The sequence below is a fragment of the Emydura macquarii genome, unplaced genomic scaffold (assembly GCF_026122565.2).
Source record: "Emydura macquarii macquarii isolate MOO-44397 ecotype Brisbane River unplaced genomic scaffold, CSIRO-AGI_Emac_v2 contig_1644, whole genome shotgun sequence".
In the NCBI taxonomy this organism is placed as follows: domain Eukaryota; kingdom Metazoa; phylum Chordata; order Testudines; family Chelidae; genus Emydura; species Emydura macquarii.
In genome coordinates this window covers 17,544,305-17,570,683 of record NW_027131781.1, presented here as the reverse complement: position 1 = coordinate 17,570,683, position 26,379 = coordinate 17,544,305, and the positions used below count along the sequence as shown (strand labels likewise).

Below are 26,379 nucleotides of genomic sequence, written 5' to 3'. Positions count from 1 at the left end.
GTTCCATACAGGGAATACAATGCATTTGTGCTCCATGAGTCTCACTGGCTTCCAGTTAATTTTCAGGTGTACATAGAGCATTAAATACGTACGGTCCTGTTTGCCCAAGACTGCCTTTCCTGTCATGATTCTGAGGCAGTAGAGATGAGCTGAGGTGCTAAAGCTAAGAGCCCACGGGTTTTAATTGTGAAGGAGATTGGAGGCAGGACATGTTTAGAGGGAGGGTTTTTGAGTTTTTGAATTCACTTTCCTGTTAGTCTGCCAAAGGCCAGGTTTTATCACAAAGTCATGCTACACAGCAGAGTCTAGCTGTTCTCTTAGGATTTAACTGGTGGTGATTGTGTGCTGGGGGTACTGAGCTGGTTTCAGGAGACTGTGGGAAAAGCCTTAGTTTGTATGGCCCTTAGGAAGAGTTTTGGACAATTTTTATAATTACATTGATAAAGTTTGTACATGTACCCAGAGCTTTGGATAGGCATATCTTAGACCATTTTAATATATTTATTGACATGCTTACAGTTCATACATAACAATATGGGCTTTTGATTGTTTTTGTAATCTTAGAAATATTCCTGATGGAGCAGAACCTGAAATCATTTCAACCATCAAAAAGACATTTAACTTTGGTCAGAGTGAGGCGGTTCATCTGTTTCAGACGTTGTTGGAATGCATGAAAAAAAAAGAACTTGTAAGTGGATTTCAGCATAGGAAGCCTTTATTTCAGGCATGTACACTTGTAGGATCTAATTTTAGATCCATCTCAGATTTTTTATCAGTAAGGCACAGGTCCCCAAACTGTGGGGCACGCCCCCTTAGGGAGGTGCAAAGGAACGTTTGAGGGGATGTGGCAGGACCCGGGCCACCCTCCACGAGGGATGGTAAGGGAGCACTACCCAGCTTTGCTCTGCCCAGAGCTCTGCTCTGGCCCCCGGCCACAGCCTCAGTGCCTGGTCCCTGCCTTAGCCTTCAGTTGCTGCACCCCGCTCTCAGAGCCTGACTATGACCCCTAGGCCCCCAGCTTTGGCCCCCAGCTCCCTGATTTCGCTCCCCAGTTGGGGGGGCATGAACAGAGGTAAAGGGGGGGGACATAGGGTAAAAGTTTGGGGACCACTGCAATAAGGTTTATCTTTATGGGATGGAATCTGAACAACTAGGAAAAATCGAATGACCCCAAGTAGAAGTCAAACTCCAATTTTCTTGTTAATTTTTCTTTCCTTTGGTCAAGTGATTCTGCTTCCTGTGATCACATCTGATAGTCAGTGACATTTTTGTAACTAGACCTGAAAAAGATCTCTGTGTAAGCTTGATAGCTTCTCTTTCATCAACAGAAATTGATGCAATAAAAGATATTACCTCACCTACCTTGTCATAGCTACAACAGCACTGCGAACATGTTGGATTAGTGGTATTTGCCTGCTGCAACCATACGATATAAAATGAACCCTAGAAGACGTAATTAAAGTACTATATTGTTGCTTCATAGAGGCTGAGAAAGTGAAATAGTTTTTAATGTAACTTGGTCAGTATTATCTTAAAATGTTTAGTCATTGTGACCATGATTCAGGAAAGTATTCCTAATTAGCAGAGGGCTTTAGCACATTCTTAATTTTAAACACAAATGTAAAGTCCTATTGAAGTCAAAGGGATTAGGCACTTTGCTTAATGGGTGTTGTTTTCAAAAGTGCTTTACTGATTTTGATGGATTTATACATACTTAAGTATTTTTCTGAATCAGGGTAAGTGTTAGCATCTCATGCTCTAATCCGAATCTTGTTTCAGTATTTAAACACATGAGCTAACAATGTCCTCATAAACTCAAACTGATTTTAGATTTTTATATTCTTTACTGTGAAAGGCTTATCTCTTGTGCTACAAAATATAGAGGAGATACTGTTTTAAAAAGTGACATGGAATACTTATTTCAGTATTATGCTGTTTTTTAAAAAACAGATTACCGTATTCCATATTGGGTCAGATGAACATCAAGATATTGATGTTGCAATACTTACAGCACTACTAAAAGGTGAGGTTTTAAATTTAAGGGCATTTAATAACCCCAAAATTGTAGTCTAGTGATATTGAGGGAAAATGTAACCCATAAATGTGATATTTATGTATTTTTTGTTTAAATTTTTTCCAAAGTGAGTAATTGTTTTGTTACATCTACTTACTTATGACCTTGATGTATGGTTTTAAGTAATAAAAATATCTTGTATATTTATGTATTTCCTTTGGGATAAAAATACTTGTTTCAAACATTTTAAAGGTGTTTTAATATATAATATCCCACCTTAAAATTTGAAATCTTGTGAAATAAGGATTCCATTTATGAGCAACTTAAATTATAAATGTGCATTTTTTTTTGTTTGATTTAGGTACAAATGCTTCTGCATTTGACCAGCTTGTCCTTACACTGGCATGGGACAGAGTTGACATTGCCAAAAATCATGTTTTTGTTTATGGACAACAGTGGCTGGTATGTAAATATTCTAGATGAAGCATAATGGTATTTTACAGGACAGAAGCTAAATTATTGCGAAGAATTGAGCCTTTTGATTCTGTAGAAATAATTAGTATAATATTGACAGTTTTAGGAGAGCAATTTCTGAACATTTTTCTGGTCTGCCTTGTTTTGTTACTTTAAAAAAAAATATCCAGGGGATAAATAATCGGGGGAAAAAACATTCAGTACAAAAGATTAAAACTTAACTCTTTTATTTATCAGGCAATTTAACATCTAAAGGTACTCAACTCATTGGCTTGTTTTGCTTTCATATTACATGATCATATGAAGCTCTTTAAAAAGAAGCCCGTGGAACAGATTATTGTTGCTATCAGTTGGAAGAAACATACATTGGGTATTAAACTGCAGTGTCTTTCTTTTCTTCTATTATCTGTGACTTGTAAATTGGCTTTGGTACTATGGTTCAGATTTTAGTTTTCCTTTTTCCATTAATAAAATAACCGTACAGTTCTTTGTAGTCAGAGCACAGTGACATTGTTGGAACTAATGGTAGTTTTGACCTTGTTTGTTTTTGAAACAACTTTGTTACAAGTTGTTAAATAGCCTCTCACTATTCCCTTGCTTACCTTATTGCTGTATATAAATGGAACTGTTTTAATTTAGTTCTATCAGACATGTAGAGGTACATTTACCTCAGTAATAGCCTTTGAATAAGTAATTAGTTTACCACTCTGTCCCCCTTCCCCCTCTCCCTTCAGGTTGGATCTCTGGAACAGGCTATGTTAGATGCCCTTGTGATGGATAGAGTTGCATTTGTGAAACTTCTTATTGAAAATGGAGTAAGCATGCACAAGTTCCTTACAATTCCCAGGCTGGAAGAACTTTACAACACAGTAAGTAAATGACAATTGTAGAAAATTTCACATACCATATTCAGTTTAGAATTGTATATACCATAAAGTATTACATACCATTCAGTGTATAAAATCACAGCTGTAAACAGGTCATAATTAGAAAAAAATGTAAAAATAGCTGTTAGAAAAATCTTCATTTGTATACCTACTTATTTTTAAAGATTGCCTAGACACACAGTTTTCATGGACACTTAATCCATATATTAACTGCTTTACTGGGTGATCATACAGAACAGTAGGTGCAACAGATAACCATATATTTCTGTGGTGATCCACTATAAAAGAACTAACGTTTTAGGCATGCACTGAAGGAGATAAAAGCATTCTCACGGTCAGCATTTGACAACTGATCAGTAGAAGTAGCCTTGAAACTCGCTTGTTATCAAAGTTGCTTTCAGGAGTCCCCATGACCCAAGATGAGGCTTTCATGGAGTACAGCTACTTAATCAGAGAAACAATGTTTTATGCTTTTTAGCAGCTAATGTGCTTTACATCTTCAGAGTGTTTTTACAAACACTATAGTGACTATGACATCTACTTTTGGATCTTTCAAGGGAAATTACAGGATATAAGTAACTTTGAATTTTGTTTTAGAAGGCACAAAAATAATCTTTTTCTGTAATTGAGAGGTGAGTGTGTGTGGTTTAGTAATTAAATCAAAGGATTAGGAACTAGGAGACCAGATTCTACTCCCAGTTCTGTACATAATGTGAGTGATTTTTGGACAAATCAGTTAATCTGTGTATACCCAGTTTCATCATCTGTAAAATGTGAACAATACTTTGCTTTATAAAGCACTGTAAAAGTAAAAGATATGAAGGCAATGTACTACTGACATATGTAAATAAATGATTAATAGTTAAACACTTCAAAATATTAATATGTAGCATTTCACACTTAAGTGAACTGTATAGGGATGACTTCATATGCTGCTGATGTACAACCACTTTTGGAATGAAGCATGGCAAATGTTTTAACAGCAACAATGTGCAGCAGTTTAGGAAAAGAAGATTATTTTGTCAAAGTAAAAACTACTTTTACGTAGTAACTTACCATATGACAAATTCTTTACTCAATTGTTTTCATTTTTAAATCTTGTAAACATGAATGGAATTGATTTCTGTGGTTAAAAAGAACTAAAAGGTAAAATTAGACATAAAATTGTACAAGAATCCATACATTAATTAGTGTTGTTTCATTCTGTAGGTGTGGATGTTAGACAAGAACTATGGTACATTGACCTGCTAACTTTAAAGTCCCAAAATAAAAGAAAATAAAAAAAAGTCTGATCCAGATTACAGACTCAAAAAGGGAAACCAGAAACAAAGGGGAAATGCTTAGCACATAGTACTGCTAGGTGGTGGAATATTTGTATCTGATGGCTGCTGACAGTTTTGAGATAAAACTTCTTTCATTAAGGTCAATATGCAAAGATCAGTTTTTTGTTTTTGCTTCCATGTTCTCAAGTCATCCTTGCATATTTAAAATCACTTACAATTTAACTGCCCAAAATTATCTGTTTTCTTTTCTTTTTCTTTTGTGTGTGTGTAAAGAAACAAGGCCCAACTAACCCAACGCTCTTTCACCTTGTTCGGGATGTCAAACAGGTATGCTTTAAACTTGTATTAAAAACTGTGAAATAAGATGTTATGCTAGCAATTTAAGTCTTAGAATTGTAGACAGTTGATAAGTTTATTTTGGTATCAACAACAGTTAGCAATCCTAATTTTATTAATTATATATGAGTATTTAAAACCAGATTTTGAAAGAGCATTTCATACACCTAGGTGGGATGGGAGAACATTCTGAGAAGAAATAGATGATATTATTTTGGCCATACTAAAAGCATTTTCACCACAGTTTTGGAAGGATGATCTGTGGTCATAAATTAGTAGTACCTATACTCAAAGATTAAGGGTAAATTTTTTCAAAGGTGCTTAAGTAAAAATCCGTGGGATAATAAAGTTTTACTCCAAGCAAAACTTCAGATCCACAGGCCTTATGCCCTGTGATCTTAGTACTGAGACTTAAGACTGGCCTGCCATTACAGTGGCAGTAGTAGCTGAAATGGTGTTCTAGAGCATAGTTTCTCAACCTATGGTACGTGTATCTCTGGGGGTACACGAGACACAGGCAGGTGGTACCCGGGGAAAAACTGAGTGAAGGGGAGGTGGGCAGCAGCTGCTGACTTCTGGGGAAGCCAGGCTGCAACAGCGCGCTTCCCACCCAGTCCCAGCTCCCATCTGGGAGGCGGGCAGCAGCCGCCACAGTCCCAGGAAGCCAGGCAGCAGCCGTCCACTTCCTGCCCTGTCACAGCTCCCGGCTGGGAAGTGAGTGGCAGCCGCCAGCTCTTGAGGCAGGCAGCAGCTGCCCACTTCCTGCCAGGTCCCAGCTCCGAGCTGGGAGGCGGGTGGCAGCCCCCCGCTTCCCACCATGTCCCAGCTCCCAGGTGGGTGCCTGGAGGCAGCCTTCTGAGTCTCGCGAGCTGGGCTCACAGCTGGGTGGCAGTCACCTGCACCCCGGCTCCGAGCTGAAGGACAGCCACCAGCGCCCTGGCTTGGAGACGGGCAGCAAGCCCCCTGCTCACATCCCTGGGTCCCAGCTGGCACGGAAGCATCCTCTGCCCCAGCTCGGTTTGGGTGGCAGTTGCCCACCTCCCAGGCTGACAGCCAGGCAGCAGCCACCTGCAACTTGCCCAGGTGGCAGCCCCCCTCCCTGGCTCAAAGCCCAGTGCCCAGAAAACTTGTCAATTTCACTGCTCAGAGCAGTGAAATTGACAACTATGACTGCCCCAGATTTCACCAGTTGCCCTCTTTTCCTGTCTCTTTCTCTCGCCCTCCTTCCCTGTCTCTCTCACCCCTTCTTCTTCTCAAATATATAGTAAAAAATTTGGTGCAGCGCTTTATATTCCCCAGCATTGACATTCCACTCAAAGCCTCCTAGCTTTGGCCAACATCGCCTCTAGCCCAGGTACATACTTGAGTTGTACACCTGTGGTGTAAAGGTGGTAACCCTACCCACACTAGATCTGACATCTGTCATATCACGGCCTTATATACTCAGCCCTTCTTCCAACATATGGCTCACATTAGTCTGTAAATATAAAATCCTGTGGAATATTGAGAGTTGGGGTACTTATTAAAATCTTGAAGTTAGGGGGTACTTGCTACTTAAAAGGTTGAGAAACACTGTTCTAGAGCTATATGCAAAGGAAAATGGATGAGGATCATCCTTGTCAGCTATCTTCTGTAACCATCTCCTTATGTAAGAGTTTTGAGGATGAAAGAGGAAATTGAAATAGGATTCGTTTTCCTTGTGTAAGATTCTATTCTCAAAAGAGACGATACTAGTACTACAAACTATACTAGTCAGTTTCCATTTGCAACAAGCACCATCTTCAAAGAGTTCTTGGCAAAAGAAGACTGACTGTGCCTAGTCTGTTTCCTTTGGTATGAAGTACTTTTTAGTGTCCAATTGTTCTTCCCTCAGAGATTGAATTACAGCAATAGTTAAATTCTTTTTTGTGCATTCTATAGGACCCAGTCTTGTAGAATCTCTGGGAAGAAATCCATAGATCTCAGTTAGAGTTCTGCATGCAGAGTCACTGTGGATTAGATCAGCAGTAAAGTTAGTATTCAAGGAGCATGTTCTGTTGGGCAGAGCTCCTGTTCATCTTGTCAGATGTGGAGCTTGCCAACCCAATTTGCAGAAGCCTCATCAGTGAAGGGCAGATTCCTCAGACCATCATCAAATCTGGTCAGAGGGCAGTCATCACTGATGGTGACATAGTCTGTCTTTGGCTACAGCCCTGTGTGGGATCCTCTTGTTGGCCCAGGTATGAAAGCTGACTGCACATTGACCCAGACCTTTTGAAATCAGTTTAGAAGAGTCCACAAGCGGCTTGGAGACAAATTTCTGACATCAGCTGCCCACAACTGGTGCCTCAATGGCAAGCACGCTGTTGGATGGTCAAGGAGGTCTGTGTGTAGTGGTAGGCTCGGGTTTGCCCTGATCTTCTCAACCATTCTGGTAATAGCATCCTCGTAATGGATGTGTTGGGGAGTGATGTTGCTTAACACAGGGAGCCATAGTATGCGTATGGGTTTAATCATCCCAGTTACAATGCACATGTATAGTTGTGTATCCACCAACTTGATGTGAAACGGATGGAGCCAGAGTAGAGCACTTAATTCTGCTGTGAAGGTAACAGAGGGCCAAACCGGATGATTGAAGAGTTTGAGCATTTGTTCCCTGTGAAGTGCCAGCCAATTTACTTAGAAGGTTGATATGCTACCTCACGTTAGCTGCACTTTTGCTTAGGTGATTATGTGAGAGAACTGTGTAGGGTTACACCAAGGTAGACTGAGTGGGATTAATGTTTCAAACGATGTCTGTTGAGAAAGATAATTAGTTCTTGGACTACCCTGGAATTGTAAAGATGGAACACACTGAAAATTGTCTTGGTCACAATAAGTTGTAAATGCCCACTGACTACTGTATTTGTCCATCTTAATCAAACCAGCATTTAGGGCATGTTCATGTTCTGGCAATGATGGTGCTTGCATACCTAAGGCAAATGCCATCTGTGTACATAAACTTGCAGGTTGTTTGTGTACAGGTTGAAAAGTGTCAGTGCCAGCACAGAGTATTGGGGTAGACCAGATTTGTCTTTTCCAAGTGCTATTTCTGTCTCCCATATACACTTGGAAATGTCTGCCGCAGATGAGGTCAACAATGTTGATTACCCATGCTAGGAGAGCTTTTGAGAATTGGACTAGGAGTACCATGTGCCAGAGTGTGTCTCATACTGCTATTAGGTCCAGAAATACAGCTCCTATCTTCAGGTTTTTCTTAAAACTGTTTTCAATGAATGTTGTCAAAGGTAGCACTTGATCACAGGTACTCTCCCACCTCCGAAAGCCTGCTTGCTCAATGCTGAGTATTAACTCCTTTTCTGGGAAGTTGCACAGAAGAATAAGACATTCAAGCACCGTGAATGTCATAGACAACAGGGATATCAGTCGATTGCTCAATGTGGGTCCTTCCCCAGGTTAGGAGAGCAATGACTTTTGACTTTCACCATGTCTCCATCAGTTGCTCTTGTTTGACGACTCATGTGAAGAACTGAACCAGCCACTGATGAGCATGAGTCCCAAGGTGCTGCAAGAGCTCTGGTGATATGTTGTCAAAGCCAGCAGCAGTGCTTCTCCTAATACCACTCAGAATTTTGTCTGACTCTGGCTGTGAATGGCTCTATCTTGTGTAGTGGTGTTACTCCAATGGAACTACTGCCATTCGTCGTGGACTTGTTGTCTGACATGCTTATTTGGGTCCTTTGACATATTCAGCAGATGGCTGGCAACTTGGTTTGGCATCACTGGTGGGTCAGTTTAGGGCTACTAGCTGCTGATTTGCACCAAGATAACAAATCAAATTCCAGCATTTCCAACTTGAGTGAGTGGTGGTTAGATTCCAAATTGTCTCTTCCCATCATGCTCATTTGGCAGCATCCAGTGACCTGATTAGGTGCTTAGCAATATCACCAGATCACCAGAGGATTCACACTGACTGAGCAGGTTAGCACATTCAGCATCGAGGCATGGCATGTAGACTGGATAGTGTCCACAGCTTCTGGATGCGCAGCTGACTTTGAAGATGGCTTCTTGGAATCAGCTGAAAGCTTCATTAAGTGGGATGATGTGTGATGGTATGGAGATGATGCTTTTTTCTAGAGCATCTGTATACTTCTAGTCTGCCTTCCTGAAGTTCTGTTTCTATTTGTTAAAGTATTTAATGATTGAGAGTTATGGATGTGGATGTAGCAATGTGGATAATGGAAGGTTTGTGTTGGATATCTGGGAAGTCTTCCAAGACCAGACATGATACAGATTGGGAGTGACTATCCATGGATGATACCCAGTACAAATTCATGAGACCATTTGGCTGAGCAGAAGGTGCCACCATACTTTGCATCATGGATGAGGGCAAGATTGTTGTTAGATGCCCAGTCCACCAGTTGGTCTCCATTAGTGTCTGATGCTAAGTATCCCCAGTCAGAATGGTGGCTGTTGAAGTCACCTACTTAGACACCTGAGTGAGCTAGTCTTGGCAGAACTTGCTGGTCCCAGTTAACCGTTCAGTGGCTTGTAAAAAATGTGAACCTCCTACCTGAATCACATCGCAGATACTAGTAGATGTAAGCTGAGCTGCCTCTGAGGGGTTTGACTGGATGTAAGTGGCACAGCTGTATTTGGCATGTGGGATTGAAACTGAGTATCTTGAAGCAGCTTGCTTCTTGCAGTGGTGATGTGCATCTTTTGCAGGTGATGTCAATGTTGTGATTCCAGGATAAATTGCTTCATAATGCTGCATTTGGCTTCCAACAATCCCTTAACATTGAGCTGCAGTATTCTCAGGGCTAGCCCAATGTCTTGAACGTTGGGAGGTGAGGGGTCGGAATTGCAACAGGAAAATTGGCTTGCAAGTAACCGAGATTTAGGCCTAGTAAGGACTTTGAATGTTGTTCGCTGGTTGAATCATCAGTTTCTTCATTGTGAACTGGATAATCATGGGGTGCGCAATGAAATTCTGATCTACTGCCCCCAGATGTTAATAGATGACTCACTGTGAGTCAGGGTCTCCCATAGCCTTCACTTAATCCATGGAATGTCATTAAAAATATAACTTGGCTCTGGTTGGCCAACACACTAGCAATCCCTGAAAATGAGGGGCTTGTGAACACAGCATAACAATAAGATCAAGGCATTGATTTCTTGGGGCAAATCCTATTCATCCTGATCTTTCCCTCACATGTATACTCTCTAGCAATTGTGAAGACTCAGTAGGTAGTGGAACAATGTAGGCCCTCCTGCTTCTTGCCTAACATGGGGTTTCTAATAGGTCGGGCAATGTCATGACTAGGAGATTAGTACATGATGTATTCCTAACCCTCCCTACTTCACATCCTGATGAGGGAAAGAAAGGCTAAAACAGCACTTGTGGAGGCATATAGGTGATGGTATCTTTTCTGCCCCTCTATGGCTTGGAGTGGAAGATTCCCCAACACTTTCTCTTCTAACCTCAGCCTACGCAATAAAACCAACCCAAAATAAATGCTAATGGAACTTCCATGGGCAAACACTTTGTGTTCAAGCTCCAGAATTTGGAAGAAAATTGCGGAGTATTATGAGGAATATAAATGGATTCTAGACAATGGTAAAGATGTGAGGCACAGCCACAATGCAAAGGCTTATTGAAGTAAATGAATGATGCTGCTGTTTGTGCAAGAAAGAACAGAACCACTCTAGCAAACTCCTGTCCTTTCCAGGGTCTGCAGTTGTATCAGTCATGTCTCATTGTGGGACAGCTTGAATTGTTGTTCAACAGTAGCTGCTTGAATCTAAAAATAATCTTTCTAAAAAGTATTTTCTATCCCCTGTCCTGTTTCTCCCCCTCCCAATTAGGCTTTCAGTTTTAACTTATTCTTGCTGTTTAATTGAAAATAGGTTAATGGCACTTGACTTACAAAACCAAAAAACTCATACAACCTCCAGATGGAAAATTACTGTGTCTGACAAAGTAGAATCTACTTTTTGAAATAGTTCATATATTAAACCTCAAATAGGCTTTTAGAATGGAAGGCTTAACTCACTTGTTATCTAGAATTGACATACATGTGAAAGTGATGTAAATAAATTTAGGTTGCGTTGTAATATACCTGCAAAGCTAAGAGTGGTTTTATATTTCTAGGGAAACCTTCCTCCAGGATATAAAATCAACCTGATTGATGTAGGGCTTGTTATTGAATATTTGATGGGAGGAACCTACAGATGCACCTATACGCGAAAACGCTTTAGAGTCATATACAACAGTCTCAGTGGGAACAGTCGGGTATGTGGAGTTTGATGATGAGAGATTGCTTAAAATACTTTACATTTATGAGAACATTTTAAAAACTTCTAAACAAAAAGAACACTTGATTGCTGAGAAAATTAGAGCCCAGTCTTGTCAATCTTTTGTTACAGGACTGGATCTTTTAAAGGGAATGGGACTAGCTGCGTGAGTAAGAATTACTCATGTGAAAAATGTTTTACAATTTAGGGCTACCATGTGGAAATCAAATTTATAATCAGTGATAATCATTTCAATTACATAACTTTTCAGTTAAATAGTTACTACGTTCAGCTTTGTATATAGCTGTCTTGTGTAGAGTTTTTATTCAAATGTGTTAAGAAATTTAAAAATAACATTTAGCACTATTTTAACTTCCAGCGGTCTGGGCGTAATCCTACAAGTAATACTCCTCAGCTGCGTAAAAGCCATGAGCCTTTTGGTAATAGGGCAGATAAAAAAGAGAAAATGCGACATAATCATTTCATCAAAACTGCACAGCCTTACAAACCAAAGGTATATGTGAGTTATAAGACTTCATTTTTTTACTGTAAACTCTTCAAGGCAAGGACCTCTAGTGAAATTCTGGCCCACTGAAGTCCATGGCAAAATTATTCAATAGATTCTCTGACTTCATACTTGTCTGTAAAATGCTTAGCACACTGTAAGAGCTATATAAATAATGTATTTATTTTATATTATCATAATTTATGAGCAGTGGTATTTAAGGGGGAAAAACTCATCCCTAGTGAAACATCACTGAATTCAGGTACAACAGTGATGAATCTGACCCTTTGAAACTACCTGCATTAATAAAATGAGCAGGGACTTGACTCTAGGTTAATAAAAACTTCAATGAATTTTTCTTTGTGCTTCTTTAGGTATCTTTATTCATTGCTTCTTTGTCCAAACATTTTGCAAATGTATGGGATACATTGTCCAATACATAAGCATGAATTAACAAGATTTAATTTGAGTTTTAAAAGGAAAATGCAGCTGATTTATAAATCGGTTATACAGTTAGAAACGGTGACTAGTGTGCTATCACTGTCAACAATACTTTAAATCTAAATTTGTTCATGATATAAACGTAAATAAAATTTTCTAACCTTTCCTTTGTTTTTTTTAAAGATTGATACCACTGCAGAAGAAGGAAAAAAAAAAAGAACCAAAGATGAAGTTGTAGACATTGATGATCCTGAAACGAGACGCTTTCCTTATCCTCTTAATGAACTCTTACTTTGGGCAGTATTAATGAAGAGACAGAAAATGGCTCTCTTCTTCTGGCAGCATGGTGAAGAGTCCATGGCTAAAGCCTTAGTTGCCTGCAAGGTGTATCGTTCAATGGCATATGAGGCAAAACAAAGTGACCTTGTCGATGATACCTCAGAAGAACTGAAACAGTACTCCAAGTAATCTACTTCTCATCTTGTTAAATCTTTCTTATAATCCTTTTTATAACATTAGCAAAGTAGACATGAATAGAAAACATCTTTCCTCTTCCTGCTATTTGCTTACTTTAGCATGCTTGAAGAAAAAGGATCTTCTCAAAGTTTTTAGATTGTATTTTAATAAAAGATGCCTATCATGCACATTACCTATATTGTTATTGAAGAACCTGGTATTTATATTAAAAGAACTTCGAGCACCTTGACAGAGATGCTTTTACTCTAAAAGTATTGTATTACATATATAGTCTACATACTTTTTAAGGAAAGCCATATGTACTGTTTGTGAATGTGTGTGTGTTAGATAATGTAAGCACACCTGTCGGATGACAGGGCAGATGGAAATTCCAACAATGCCCAGTTTAGCCCATCTTCTTGCACTCACAAGAATTTGATCATATGGGATACAGTTACTTGAGCCAGAGATTACCCTTACATGGGGTGCTCTATTCACCTCTAGGGGCTCGTTCTAATGGCTGCATCAGGGGGTTAGCTCCACTGAGGTCTGACACCCCCTTCTGCTCACTGTATGCCCTACCATGTCTCTCTCACTCCCTGTGACTCAGGGTACTCTGTCTTTGTGGCTTGGTCATCCAGCCAGGTCACTAAAGTCTTCGCCTTCTGGGATATCAGTCTTTCTGTACCAATAATCTAAGGTAGTTGTCTTGTGCACTGCTCTGATGGTGCCACTTCCCCAGTGGCTGGTAGGGGAACCCAGGCCCTTCTAATATTCTGGGTTCCAGACCCTATGCCTGGCAACTATGGTCTGCTTTCCCGCAGACCCTATTGCTCTTTCCCTGGACTCCTTCCTACAGCTTCTGGCTCCCCTTCTCTCTGGGTGTACTAACTCAAACTCTTCTTCCCAGGGAATAACTGCAGACTACTGAACTCAGTAGCCTCAAACACACCTCCATGCTCCTAAGGAGTGATTGCAGACTACCTCCCTGCAGCCCCTGTTCTGCTGCCAACTTCCTGTCTTTATCCTAGCCCAGCTTATTCCTTCCCATCTAGGCACTATCATCATTCAGGGGATTACTTAAGCCACCTAATTCCCCTCAGGTGTGGCCTACCTGGTTAATTGGCCCCTTGTCAGCCTCATTAACTTTCCAGGCTCCTGCGGGTTGAACACACCATCACATTACCCAATTGTTGCTGTGGAAGCAGGGATCAAGATCCCAGCTATTGTGTATGAAAGAAGAAACTCTCCAGAACCTAAAATTGATAAGCCTGTATTTTGTGTTTTTTCACTTTCTAGTGAGTTTGGACAACTTGCAGTAGAGCTACTGGAACAGTCCTTCCGACAAGATGAAACCATGGCTATGAAGTTATTAACCTATGAGCTGAAAAACTGGAGTAATTCAACATGTCTTAAACTAGCAGTATCTTCAAGACTCCGTCCATTTGTAGCTCATACTTGTACACAGATGTTGTTGTCTGATATGTGGATGGGAAGATTGAACATGAGGAAGAATTCTTGGTACAAGGTAAACATCTTTACAATTCATTGTTAGTGTTAATCCTGCCAACCATTCTTATTTATTGTATTTATGCTGAAATGGAAGAAAAGCATGTTGTATACAAAGTACTATTGCTGTAAAATTTTTATCACTGTAACGTTTATTTACTTTAATAAATGTTGTGAAACAGTTCTACTGTCACTTTTTTTTTTTTTAACTTAATCAAGGCTGGATGTGTTGTTGTAAACTTTTCTTTTGATGCTGTATTATCTTTTTAAATAAGGTACAGAAATGTAGAAGGCAGAAAACAGGCAAGTAGCCCTTAATCAGAGGCATATGTAGATCATTGTGAATACTAATCCACTACTAAAAATATAGTGGTGAAAAAAATTAACAGACAGAAAATCCACTGTAAGAATACAATTTCATACACTTCCGCCTTCTACAGGCAGTAAGTAAAACTTGACGTAGAAATAAGCTTTTGTTTTCATTTTGGATGCCCAAACTGAGCAAGTGGAGGGCATACAATGGAACACAGGCACACAAATCTGCAGGATCGGTGTAAGTTTTCAGTACAGTGCACTAAAATAAGTCATGTAGCTCTAATTAACAACTACAAGAGTGAATGTCTCTTATGGACATCACACTGAAAATTTATTCCATTATTTGGACCATAACATAGAGGTGAAATTACCCAAAAAGTGCAACTTTAATACAAAACCTCTACAAGCATCATCTACCATGTGACCTACTAAAATCTTACATACAAACTTATCTGATTACCTCTCCTCCTTGTAATGGACTAATTTTAATCAACAGCTATTTTATCTATTACTTTTATACATGTTTCAGATTTCATGATTTTTCTGCCATGACGAGAAAAACTGACACATGTATAGTTAAAAATGCCCTGCCTCTAAACTACAGCCATGTTCTTGCCAAAATTAGGATGAAGAAGAAACGACCTGTTAATTCAGAGTTGAGCGGTAGCTCTATTATATAATCTTGGAATACATTCTGTCCAATAATGTTTGGTTTTGAAACCCACTGTTTCCCCCCCCTCTCTCCCCTCCCAGAATTTCATGGAGCATTCTTTGTGTGCTCACACTTCGCCTATAAGTTACATGTATAAATAACAAAAAATCTTCTCCCTTCCCCCGTTCACATTTTTTTTCTACTAACTACTCAACAAGGACAATTTGGATTATAAAATTATATTTTTACAGGGGATAGTCTGTATACCAATATGTCTGACATTTTAATATGCTGACATTAAGTGGAAGTACACTTTTAAAATTACTCATTATCAATTCTTATAGGTGATACTGAGCATCTTACTACCTCCTGCCATACTAATGCTGGAATATAAAACCAAGGCAGAAATGTCCCATATTCCTCAGTCTCAAGATGCACACCAGATGACAATGGAAGACAGTGAAAACAACTTCCAGAACGCAGCAGAAGAAATACCTATGGTAAAAACAAACAAACAAAAACCCAAAGAGTAAAGAAGCATTTCTATACATAAGTTCATAACCTATTCTTTTTATGTTAGGATGTATTTAAAGAAGTAAGGGTCTTGGACAGTACTGAAGGAAAACATGACATAGAAATGCCAACAAAACCTAAGAGACTTCCAATTACACGAAAGTTTTATGCATTCTATCATGCACCAATTGTGAAATTCTGGTTCAATACGGTGAGTTTTTGAAGAAAACCTGTGTAAAATTATTTATGCTCAAGACCTTGTTTCAAAAGTCCATATTTATGGCTGGTTCTTTGTCCAGCATACAATTGTTATAAATAGCACCAGAGTTTATCTGCTCTTCTTCTTCTAAAACTATCTTCCTAAGAAATGAGAAACACTGGAGTCTTAAAAATTGGTTAGTGCATGCACAGTGTGTAAAATATATAATACTTGCACTTCACCCAGTTTGTCCTGATATGTCCTCCTCCTGCAAGGTAACTCAGGATATGTACTTAGCGATGAGATTTCTTTTATTTTGGTCTATTATTTTGCTTCATCAAGTTTAACAGAAGTTACATAATTGTTCATTAGTCTAACAAGTGTTTAGACAAAGTTATGTATAATTCATTTTAAATGATTTACACAAGTTCTTATTTAACACCCTAAATTACTGTAAATTATTGCTATGTTTTTTTGTTTTTTTGTTTTTTTGCTCTTGAGGGATATATAAAGTCAATATACAATTTTTTTGCCATTTCTTGGTATTTACTACACTTGTCCTGTAAGCAAATACTGTTATCCTACTTATATTTTAGTGCACACTATATCAGATATAAAAAATAATCCACACCAACCTAAAAATAAACTGTGTAACTATATAAAGTTAACTTTTTGCTTACTTGCTTTTTTTTCTTTAGTTGGCATACTTAGGATTTCTGATGCTTTACACATTTGTAGTCCTTGTTAAAATGGAAGAAGTACCATCAGTTCAAGAGTGGATTGTTATAGCTTATATTTTTACATCAGCTATTGAGAAGATTCGTGAGGTATGTTTGTAATTTCAATTGTGTTCTAAATTACTTTGCTAATGTCAAGTACAGCAGTATGCTTGAAATGATCTTTATCACAAGATAACGTAAGTGATGTAGCTTAAAAGTATTATAGAGCACGTATTATATCTTTATTTTCAGCTATTTTATTTTATTAAAGACGTTAGGAATATCTCCTTTATATAACAAGTAATTTACCACAATAATCAAATCCCTTGTCACCCAAGAGAGGCTAATAGATTTGGATGTGGTGTATTTTAAGCAATTATACTGAAGTACCATTAAAAATATGAAAATGAATGGTTCTTCCTTGAGTGATGTCCCTATGGGTGCTTCACTGTAGCCAGGGATCAGATATCTTCATCAGTCTTGTGTTTCATCAGTAGTGCCTGTCAGACATGTGCACCTCCCCTGTCCCACGCTGTGAGTCGGTATAGTGCTGTGTGATTCAGCTGCCCCCCAGTTGCTTCTCTACTGCCTTTGATCTGGGACAGAAATGGCAGCAGAGCCTGCTTCTCCTTTTACCTTATTTGATAGTGCCTTACCTGTCAGTTTTAGTGAATTAGTACTACTACTTCCTCTATCAAAAAACATGTTTTTCTCTCTTCGAGTGATTGCTCATATCCATTCCATTATAGGTGTGTGTGCACCCCATGCACAGATTCCCGGAACTTTTTTCCTTCGCTATCTCCATAGGGTCGGCTCCGGTGCCCCCTAGAGTACCGCGCTCATGCCATGGTACATAGGGCGCTTCCGACCCTGCGGGCCCTCAGTTCCTTCTTTCTGCCTGTGACGGTTACTGGAACGTCTGCCTCTTGCATGCAAACGCAAGTAGCATCCCTTAGTGTTAGCTTTGATTGTTTAGTTCTAGCGGTAGTTAGCAAGTAGTTAGTGCTCTTAGGGGCTAGGATTGAGCCATGCCTGGCTCTACGAGCTTTAAAGCCTGCACCGCATGTGCAAAATCCTTTCCAGTGAGTGACCCTCATGATCGTTGCCTCCGATGCCTCGGGGAGCAACACAGAAAGGAGAAATGCAGGATCTGCAGGTCGTTCAAGCCAAGGATCCAGAAAGAAAGGGACGCAAGGCTGAAGGCGATCCTGATGGAGTCCGCGCTCCGGCCGGACTCTGAGCCTTCGCGTTCACCTGCAGCACCGAGTGTCTTGGCACCGCTTGCGGTGCCGAAGAAGAAGAAGCGGTGGGAAGCCGCTCTCATGGACTCTCCCCTGCTACTGGGAAAGCAGGGGGTGCAGCAGGAGATGCCCCAGCCATGTGGTGTGGAGAGTACTCCGGCACCGGCATCTCCTCGCAGAGAGCCTCCCCCAACTCCTAGGGGTGGGGGAGCGCTTCTGCAAGGGCCGTTGACACCGGAGGCTTTCGCTGCAGCACGCGCCCTCGTGGGTCTGCCTACGCCTCTGTCCCCCCCTCGGCCGAGGGCTCCGGGACCGGTGTCTCGGGTTAAACCCACGTTGGGTGGCCCCGGTGGGTGGAGGAGACGGGAGTCGAGGTCTCCCCCCAGAGGGTCAAGGAGGGTAGAGAGTGCGGGCTCCCCTCCTAGCTCCGACTCCGGGTCGTTGAGCTCCCCGGCACCGAGGGCGGTCCAGGGGCAAACGCTCGAGGCAAAGGCGCTACAGTTCTGCCTCGAGTGGGGACCTTAGCGTGGGCTCCAGTACTCTGGTGCGGAGCCCAGCTCGGTACCGATCCCCAGCGCTGCCTGCCTCAGCGCCGCCGACTACCTCAGCACCGAGTACATTGACACCATGCATCGCAGCACCACCGGCCTCGGCACCGTCCGTCTCTGCACTGCCTGCTCCAGCACCGAGTGCCTCGGTACCGAGGGACTCGTCGCGCTCCCTATCAGCGTCGTGACGGCGCAGGCGACACCGCTCCCGTTCCAGATCTGGGAAGTGTCGCCGCAAGTCTTCTCGACGGAGGGGTCGTTCCAGCTACAGCTCCTCTAGCAGCTCTTCCCCTCATCGACATCCAAGATAGCCCCTATAAACTCTATGCACTGCACCGGGGTGAGAGTAGACTTCTGCTCGTTGATGAGCAGCCCCAGTCTGGTGCATGTGGCGCAGGTAAGAGCCAGGCTGTTCCTCACATGGGCCCTGGACTTGCCCCGGATCAGCCAGTCGTCCAGGTAGGGGAATATCTGGACCCCCTTGCAGCGTAGGTGGGCCGCTACCACTGCCATGCATGCACCCTTGGCGCGGACAAAAGACCAAAGGGTAGGGCCGAAAACTGGTAGTGGCACCCAGCTACCATAAACCTTAAGAATTTTCTGTGACCTGGAAGGATAGTGATGTGAAAATACGTGTCCTTCAGGTCGAGGGCAGCATACCAATCCCCTGGATCTAGGGTAGGAATGATGGAGGCCAGGGAGACCATATGGAACACTGGCATGGACCAAGTCCTCTGCACCAGACAAACCTTCTATGCTGACTAAGTCTTCAGCTCCACCTACTGGCCACTCAGGAGAATGTCTCTCTCCTTCGGCACTAGCACTGATGGTGCTGCTTCCTCCTCCACAGGAATTCAGATACAGGCAGTTCTTTAGGGTATCTGACATGACTGAGTTACCTCTGCTCAGACATGACCTCCCCCCACTTCCACCCTGCTCTCTGGACTCATGATGTTCCTCCGTTTCTCCTCCAAGGATGGCACCTCCCTTCCCCAGTGAAGAGGAGGGAGAAGAGGAGGAGGGCTCCATCATGCCCTCTTTTTTGAAACAGGCGCACATGACTTAATCTACATATCCTCACTATGCACAATTCACACCCAGACCACAATCCTGGTATGGCCTGCCATGGATGGAACCCCACATTCCTCTCTCTCCACAATGGCCATATGGGGACCCCTGGGCCATGTACAAGGCACAATTCAGGAAACCTCCATGAAGCAAAGCCAGAGACCTACACCTTTCGCTTTTCTGTTAGTCTCTCGTGCACCACGGACCGAGCCTCCTCTGGTACTGGGTGAGGAAGAAGAACAGAAGGATGAAGCTCCACCAACACTGTATTTCTCTTTTTCCCCTGATGAGACTACTATGCCCCCACATCCTACTGCTGCTGATGACTTCAGGCACTTCCAGGAATTATTTTTCAGGGTTGCAGATTCCCTCCAGATTCCTTTGGGAGAGGTGATAGATCAGCAGCATAAATTATTCGATATCCTGCACACATCTTCCTCCTCCAAAATTGCCCTACCTATCAACGAGGCTCTTCTTGATCCCACTCTGGAAGACCTTGGTGTCCATCCCTCTGACTTGCAAACGGGCAGACAAAAATACTATGTTCCCGCAAAAGATATTTCTTTTCTTGCATTCCACTCCAAATTCTCTAGTGGTTAATGCAGTACAAGAAAACGAATGACCATATCAACCTCAATCTGTCCATCAGGACAGAGACTGGAAACATTTAGATTTATTCAGACACTAGGCCTATTAATCTGCCACGCTCCAATTTCTCATTTCAAATTACGTGGTTTTTATGGCCAAGTACAACTACTTCAACTACTCCAAAATAGAGGAACTCTGCCAAGACCTAGCTGATGTCAAGAAAGAACAATTCCAGGCACTTGTATCTGAGGAACACCTCTTGGCCTGTACAGCCCTACAAGCCTCTTTCAACTCTGCGGATACCACCACCCACTTCACTGCAACTGTGGAAGTCCATGAGGAGGGCGTTATGGCTACACCTCTTGGCCTTTCCTAAAGAGATGCAAACCACAGTTGAAGACTTACCCTTTGAGAGCCCCAAATTATTCACAGAGCATATGGATGACTCCCTACACTCTCTTCAAGACTCCTGAGTTACTCTCCATTCTCTCTGCATTTACACACCAGCACTAAAGAGATGCCCGGGAAAATATCATCTTCCACTGCAATCCCAACCACCGCAGTACACTCCCCAACGGCACTATGACACTCAGCACCGGCAACAGAAACCCCCAGCAAACATAGACAGGCCACTCCTCAAGGGGCTTCCTCTCAAGCACCTCTAGTCAAGTAACAGTTTTGAAGGTGTAGTCAAGGCCCTGAGAAGCTTTCCTCTGTTCCAGTCATACCAATCATTTTTGACATACCACTAGTTTGGTGACTGATTAGCTTTGTTCTTTCCATCATGGAGACTAATTACCTTGGACAAGTGGGTTCTAAAGATTGTCAGGGAAGGATGTTACATCCCTTTCCTATCTGTCCTGCCCCACCACTCTCCTTCCTCATCCCTCTTCAGTGATCCCTCTCATGAACCTATTCTACAAGAAGAAATAAATCATCTTCTGTAACTGGGAGCCAAAGAACTGGTCCCTTCCCAACATCGAGGAAAGGGCTTCTACTCTCATTTTCTGATCCAGAAGAAATCCAGTGGCTGGCGGCTGATCCTGGACCTTCAAAATCTAAACAAGTTAATCAAATTGCAACCCCCAGTTCTCCACCAGAACGTGTCTCCAGCTACTAGACTATATGGCAGCAGAAACGTTCGTGGTAAAAACTTATGTTAATGAGAGTCAAGGACTCTATTCTAGTGGACATCCAAGAACATCTGTGTCGGGGTTCCTTTACGTCAGCCAGCACAGACCATGATTCTAACAACTGACGCTTTCTTAATCGATTGGGGAATGCACCTTTACAATCATACAGTGCAGAGCAGATGGTCCTTAACCGAATCCACCTTATGCATCAATCTCCTAGAGCAATGCCTGCTGACATTTCCTCACACTCATTGCACCATAAGAGTCATGATGGACAACATCGCCTGCATGTTCTATATCAACAGGTAAGGTGGAGCAAGGTCCCATTCTTCATGCTTGGAGGCACTGAAATTACAGAACTGTTGTATCCAACACAATGTCATCATCTCATTCACATACCTCCATGGACACCAGAACATCACTGCGTACTCACTGAGTGGGAACTGGATACATGAATCCTTCAGCTCCTCTTCAGCCTCTGGTGATTCCCCATCATAGATCTTGTTGCCACACTGCAAAATGTCCATTGCCCTCAGTTCTGCTCAAGAGTGGGACTCGGACGCGGCTCTCTGGGAGATGCATTCATCATCATATGGGATGCACCATTGCTCTATGCCCTCCCTCCCTTCCCCCTTCTGTTTTGAGTACTCTACAAAAGACAGGGGGACCAAGCCCATGTCATCCTTATAGCTCCAACATGACCATGACAGATCTGGCACATTTACATTTTTCACATGTTGGTATGCCAATCAATTTCTCTCCATCTGACTCTGGCTCCTTTCACAAGACACGGGTCACATCCTACATCCCAATCCACAGATGCTCCACCTGAAAGCCTGGCTTCTCCGTGGTTCTGGAATTTGGAAATAACCTGTTTGGACACAGTTAAACAGGTACTTTTGAATAGCAGACACGACACGACTAGATGCACTTACCTTCACAAATGGACTAGATTCCAATGTTGGTGCACCTCCCATCAGGTTGAGACAAAAAACACTCCACTACCCCTTACCTTGGCCTATATGTTACACCTTAAATGATTGTGATTATCCACCAGCTCCATTCGTGTGCATTTGGCAGCCATCACCACTTTTCACTGCCGCATAGATGTCCCTTCTGTTTTCACATACCCACTCATGAAACATTTTTCCTGAAGTCTTCAAAATCTTTATCCTCACATACGAGATGAGACCCCAGCCTGGGACCCTGGCCTCATCCTATACTCTCTCACGAGACCTCCTTTCGAACCAATGGCAATATGTGCCTACATTCACTTATCAATGAAAACGGCCTTTTTTGTCACTATCCCTTTTCCTGATGGGTTGGTGAAATTGTGGCCCTTATGGCATGGCATATATAGTTTTTCATAAAGACAAAGTTACACTACATCCACATCCAAAATTTTTACTCAAGGTTCCCTCATAGAATCATAGAATCATAGAATATTAGAGTTGGAAGGGACCTCAGGAGGTCATCTAGTCCAACCCCCTGCTCAAAGCAGGACTAACCTCTGCTATATCATCCCAACCAGGACTTTGTCAAGCCGCAGCTTAAAAACCTCTAAGGATGGAGATTCCACCACCTCCCTAGGTAACCCATTCCAGTGCTTCACCACCCTCCTAGTAAAAAACTTTTTCCTAATGTCCAACCTAGACCTCCCTCCCTGCAACTTGAGACCGTTGCTCCTTGTTCTGTCATCTGCCACCACCGAGAACAGCCTAGCCCCATCCTCCCTAGAACCCCCTTTCAGGTAGTTAAAGGCCGCTATCAAATCCCCCCTCACTCTTCTCTTTTGCAGACTAAACAAGCCCAGTTCCCTCAGCCTCTCCTCATAAGTCCTGTGCTCCAGCCCCCTAATCATTTTTGTTGCCCTCCGCTGGACTCTCTCCAACTTGTCCACATCCTTTTTGTATTGGGGGGCCCAAAACTGGACACAATATTCTAAATGCGGCCTCACCAATGCCGAATAGAGGGGAATAATCACTTCCCGTGACCTGCTAGCAATGCCCCTCCTAATGCAGCCCAATATACCATTGGCCTTCTTGCCAACCAGGGCACACTGCTGACTCATATCCAGCTTTTTATCCACTGTTACCCCCAGGTCCTTTTCTGCAGAGCTGCTGCCCAGCTCGTCGGTCCCCAGTCTATAGCTGTGCATGGGATTCTTTCTTCCTAAGTGGAGGACTCTGCACTTTTCTTTGTTGAACCTCATTAGATTTCTTTTGGCCCAATCCTCATCCCTCACAGCAATGAACCAGGAGGTAGCACTGCACACCCTGGACGTCAGATGAGCATTAGCTTTCTGCCTGGACAGGACTGAACCTTTCAAAAAATCACAAAAAGATTCAAGGGTGCAGCCATCTCTAAACAACGCCTTTCAAAGTGGATCTCGCATGTATACACCTGTCCTACCAACTACACTATCTCCAACATCCTACTGCAATTAGAGCACATTCCACCTGCTCGCTTTCCATCTCCATTGCCTTTCTCAATGATGTTCCTATTGCTAACATTTGCAAAGTGGCCACATGGGCATGAATAGATACTTTTGCCTGTCACTGCGCCATTACTAACGACACTACAGCAGACACTCTTCTAGGACACGCTGTCCTATCATCTGGTGCAAATGCCGCTCCGAAGGCCCAACCTTCCAATTAGGGGCACTGCTTTCTAGTCACCTACTGTGGAGCACCCATAGGGACATCACTCGAATAAGAAGAGGTTATTCACTCTGTGCAGTAACTGAGGTTCTTTGGGATATGTGTCTCTATGGGTGCTTCACTACCCACCCTCTTCCCATTTGCTTTGGAGCTGACACTTAAGTTCTGTGGCAGAGAAGGAACTGGGAGATGGTTGGACTGCACCATGCTATATATATGTCCTGCTCACAGCACGAGAGGAGGTGGGGTGCACATGTGCGGTCTGATGGGCACTGCTGATGAAGATGTCCGATCCCAGGTGCAGGAGGCACTACCATAGGGACACACATCTCAAAGAACCTCAGTTATTGCACAGGGCAAGTAACTTTCTTTTTTTTAGCATTGGTCCTGAAACACATTTGTTCTGCAAGTGGTAACCTCAGAGCTGAGCTGAGATTTTGTTGTGCATGTTGTTGTGCACAGACTCTCAGTAAAAGTACACACAAATGACCATTTAACCATCAAATTGATAAATTTTCATGTGCAATTGTGGTTGTACATGCAGTTATGGTAATTGCATGTATGTCTCTAAAAATCAGGATCTTAAATATTTTGATGTCAGAGTTTATCGATTTAACTTGCAAGCATGCTCAAACATAATGATACATTTTGTTACTGATAAAGTGTTCAGATGGTTCAATGGTCTTGATATGAGATAAATAAGGGCTACCTGATTTTTTAAATTCTTCTTAATGCAGATCTTTATGTCAGAAGCTGGAAAAATTAATCAGAAGATTAAAGTGTGGTTCAGTGATTACTTCAACATCAGTGATACAATTGCTATAGTTACTTTCTTCATTGGATTTGCACTAAGATTTGGAGCAAAAGGGAACTTTGATAACAATACTTACAGAGAAAATTATGTTTTTGCTGCTGGAAGAATAACATACTGTCTAAATATAATATTTTGGTATGTGCGATTACTGGATTTTCTAGCTGTAAATCAACAGGCCGGCCCATACGTCATGATGATTGGCAAAATGGTAAGTTTTTGTTTTATTGAAAGCATTCCTATTTCTCTCACTGCATCCATTTATAATTTTTAAGAGTTTATTTAGAAAAAGGTTACATTATACTGAGGTAATTTTCCACAAATCTAAATGTGTAAATGGATTAATTCTTGTTCATGGATCCTCAGCATAGTGGGCGGTGAGTGGGTTGCCAAACATTTGGTCATAGTTTGTGATATCTGCCCTTCCGATACATAAAACATCCATTCTGTTGAATAGGCTTCTGTTATTGCTCTTCTTTTACAAAAATCTCTCAGAACTAAAAAAGATGTGGAAACTGGAGAGTATTTTAGTTTCTCCTCTGCCCTTGTTCTAGATCACTCATAAACATATGTCAGAGATTTGAACTGAAGCATTGTCCTTCTTTATGGCTTCTATTATCTTATTCTTTTGGGGTTTCCTGGAAGTCTGTACATTCTGTCCCTATACCAGTAGTTCTCTTTTTCCATACCAGAACCTCCCACCCACTTATCAATATGGAAAGGGCAGGGTGGTTGTGACTCACAGTTTGAGAAAACAGGGTTACTTACCAGTAACTGTTGTTCTTCGAGATGTGTTGCTCATATCCATTCCATGTAGGTGAGTGCGCGCCCCGTGCACGAGCCTGCGGAAAACTTTTCTGCCCTAGCAACCCAGCGGTCGGTCTCGGCGCCCCCTGGAGTGGCGCGCGTATAGCGCGGTATATAGGGCGCCACCGACCACGCGGGTCCCCAGTCCCTTCTTTCTGCCGACTCCGACAGCGGGGACGGAGGGTGGGTTTGGAATGGATATGAGCAACACATCTCGAAGAACAACAGTTACTGGTAAGTAACCCTGTTTTCTCTCTTCGAGAGTTGCTCATATGCATTTCATGTAGGTGATTACATAGCCATACCGTTGGCGGTGGGAAGGAGTCAGTGGCGTGAAGCCCTTCTCAGCACGGCTCTGCCAACTGCTGCATCCTCTCTTGCTTGTTGCACGATGGCATAGTGAGAGGTGAAGGTATGGACCGATGACCAGGTTGCAGCTCTGCAGATATCCTGTAGGGGCACTCGTTCCAGAAAAGCCGCCGAGGTGGCTTGGGCCCTGGTGGAGTGCGCTGTAATCGGTCCTGGAAGTGGTACCTTCGCCATCTCATAACAGGTGCGGATGCAGGTGGTGATCCAGGAGGAGATGCACTGGGTGGAGACAGGTGAGCCTTTCATGCGGTCCGCCACTGCGACGAAGAGCTGCGTGGACTTCCGGAACGGCTTGGTCCGGTCTATGTAGAAGGCTAAGGCTCGCCTGACATCCAGTGAGTGCCATCTTCGCTCCTCCTCCGATCCGTGTGGTTTGGGAAAGAACACGGGGAGGAAAATATCCTGATTATAATGAAACTGGGACACCACCTTAGGTAGGAAGGCCGGGTGGGGTCTCAGTCGTACTTTATCTTTGAAAAATACTGTGTAAGGAGGGTCTGAGGTTAGGGCTCTTAGCTCGGAGACCCTCCTAGCCGATGTAATGGCTACGAGGAAGGCTACCTTCCATGATAGGA

At 42.4% G+C, this 26,379-nt stretch overlaps 1 protein-coding gene across 2 annotated transcripts in view; it reads left to right on the top strand.

The window, feature by feature from the left end:
• The window catches only part of TRPM7 (transient receptor potential cation channel subfamily M member 7), a 109,075-nt gene that overhangs the window by 48,179 nt on the left and 34,517 nt on the right, over positions 1-26,379 (top strand). For both annotated transcript variants that reach the window (XM_067555764.1, XM_067555763.1), the window contains 13 exons: positions 565-688; positions 1,951-2,023; positions 2,376-2,476; positions 3,223-3,357; positions 4,932-4,985; positions 11,128-11,268; positions 11,650-11,784; positions 12,400-12,680; positions 13,972-14,200; positions 15,493-15,648; positions 15,729-15,872; positions 16,559-16,687; positions 24,555-24,839. In XM_067555764.1, coding sequence (XP_067411865.1) covers positions 565-688; positions 1,951-2,023; positions 2,376-2,476; positions 3,223-3,357; positions 4,932-4,985; positions 11,128-11,268; positions 11,650-11,784; positions 12,400-12,680; positions 13,972-14,200; positions 15,493-15,648; positions 15,729-15,872; positions 16,559-16,687; positions 24,555-24,839 — 1,987 coding nt within the window. The remainder of the gene's footprint in view (positions 1-564; positions 689-1,950; positions 2,024-2,375; positions 2,477-3,222; positions 3,358-4,931; positions 4,986-11,127; positions 11,269-11,649; positions 11,785-12,399; positions 12,681-13,971; positions 14,201-15,492; positions 15,649-15,728; positions 15,873-16,558; positions 16,688-24,554; positions 24,840-26,379) is intronic.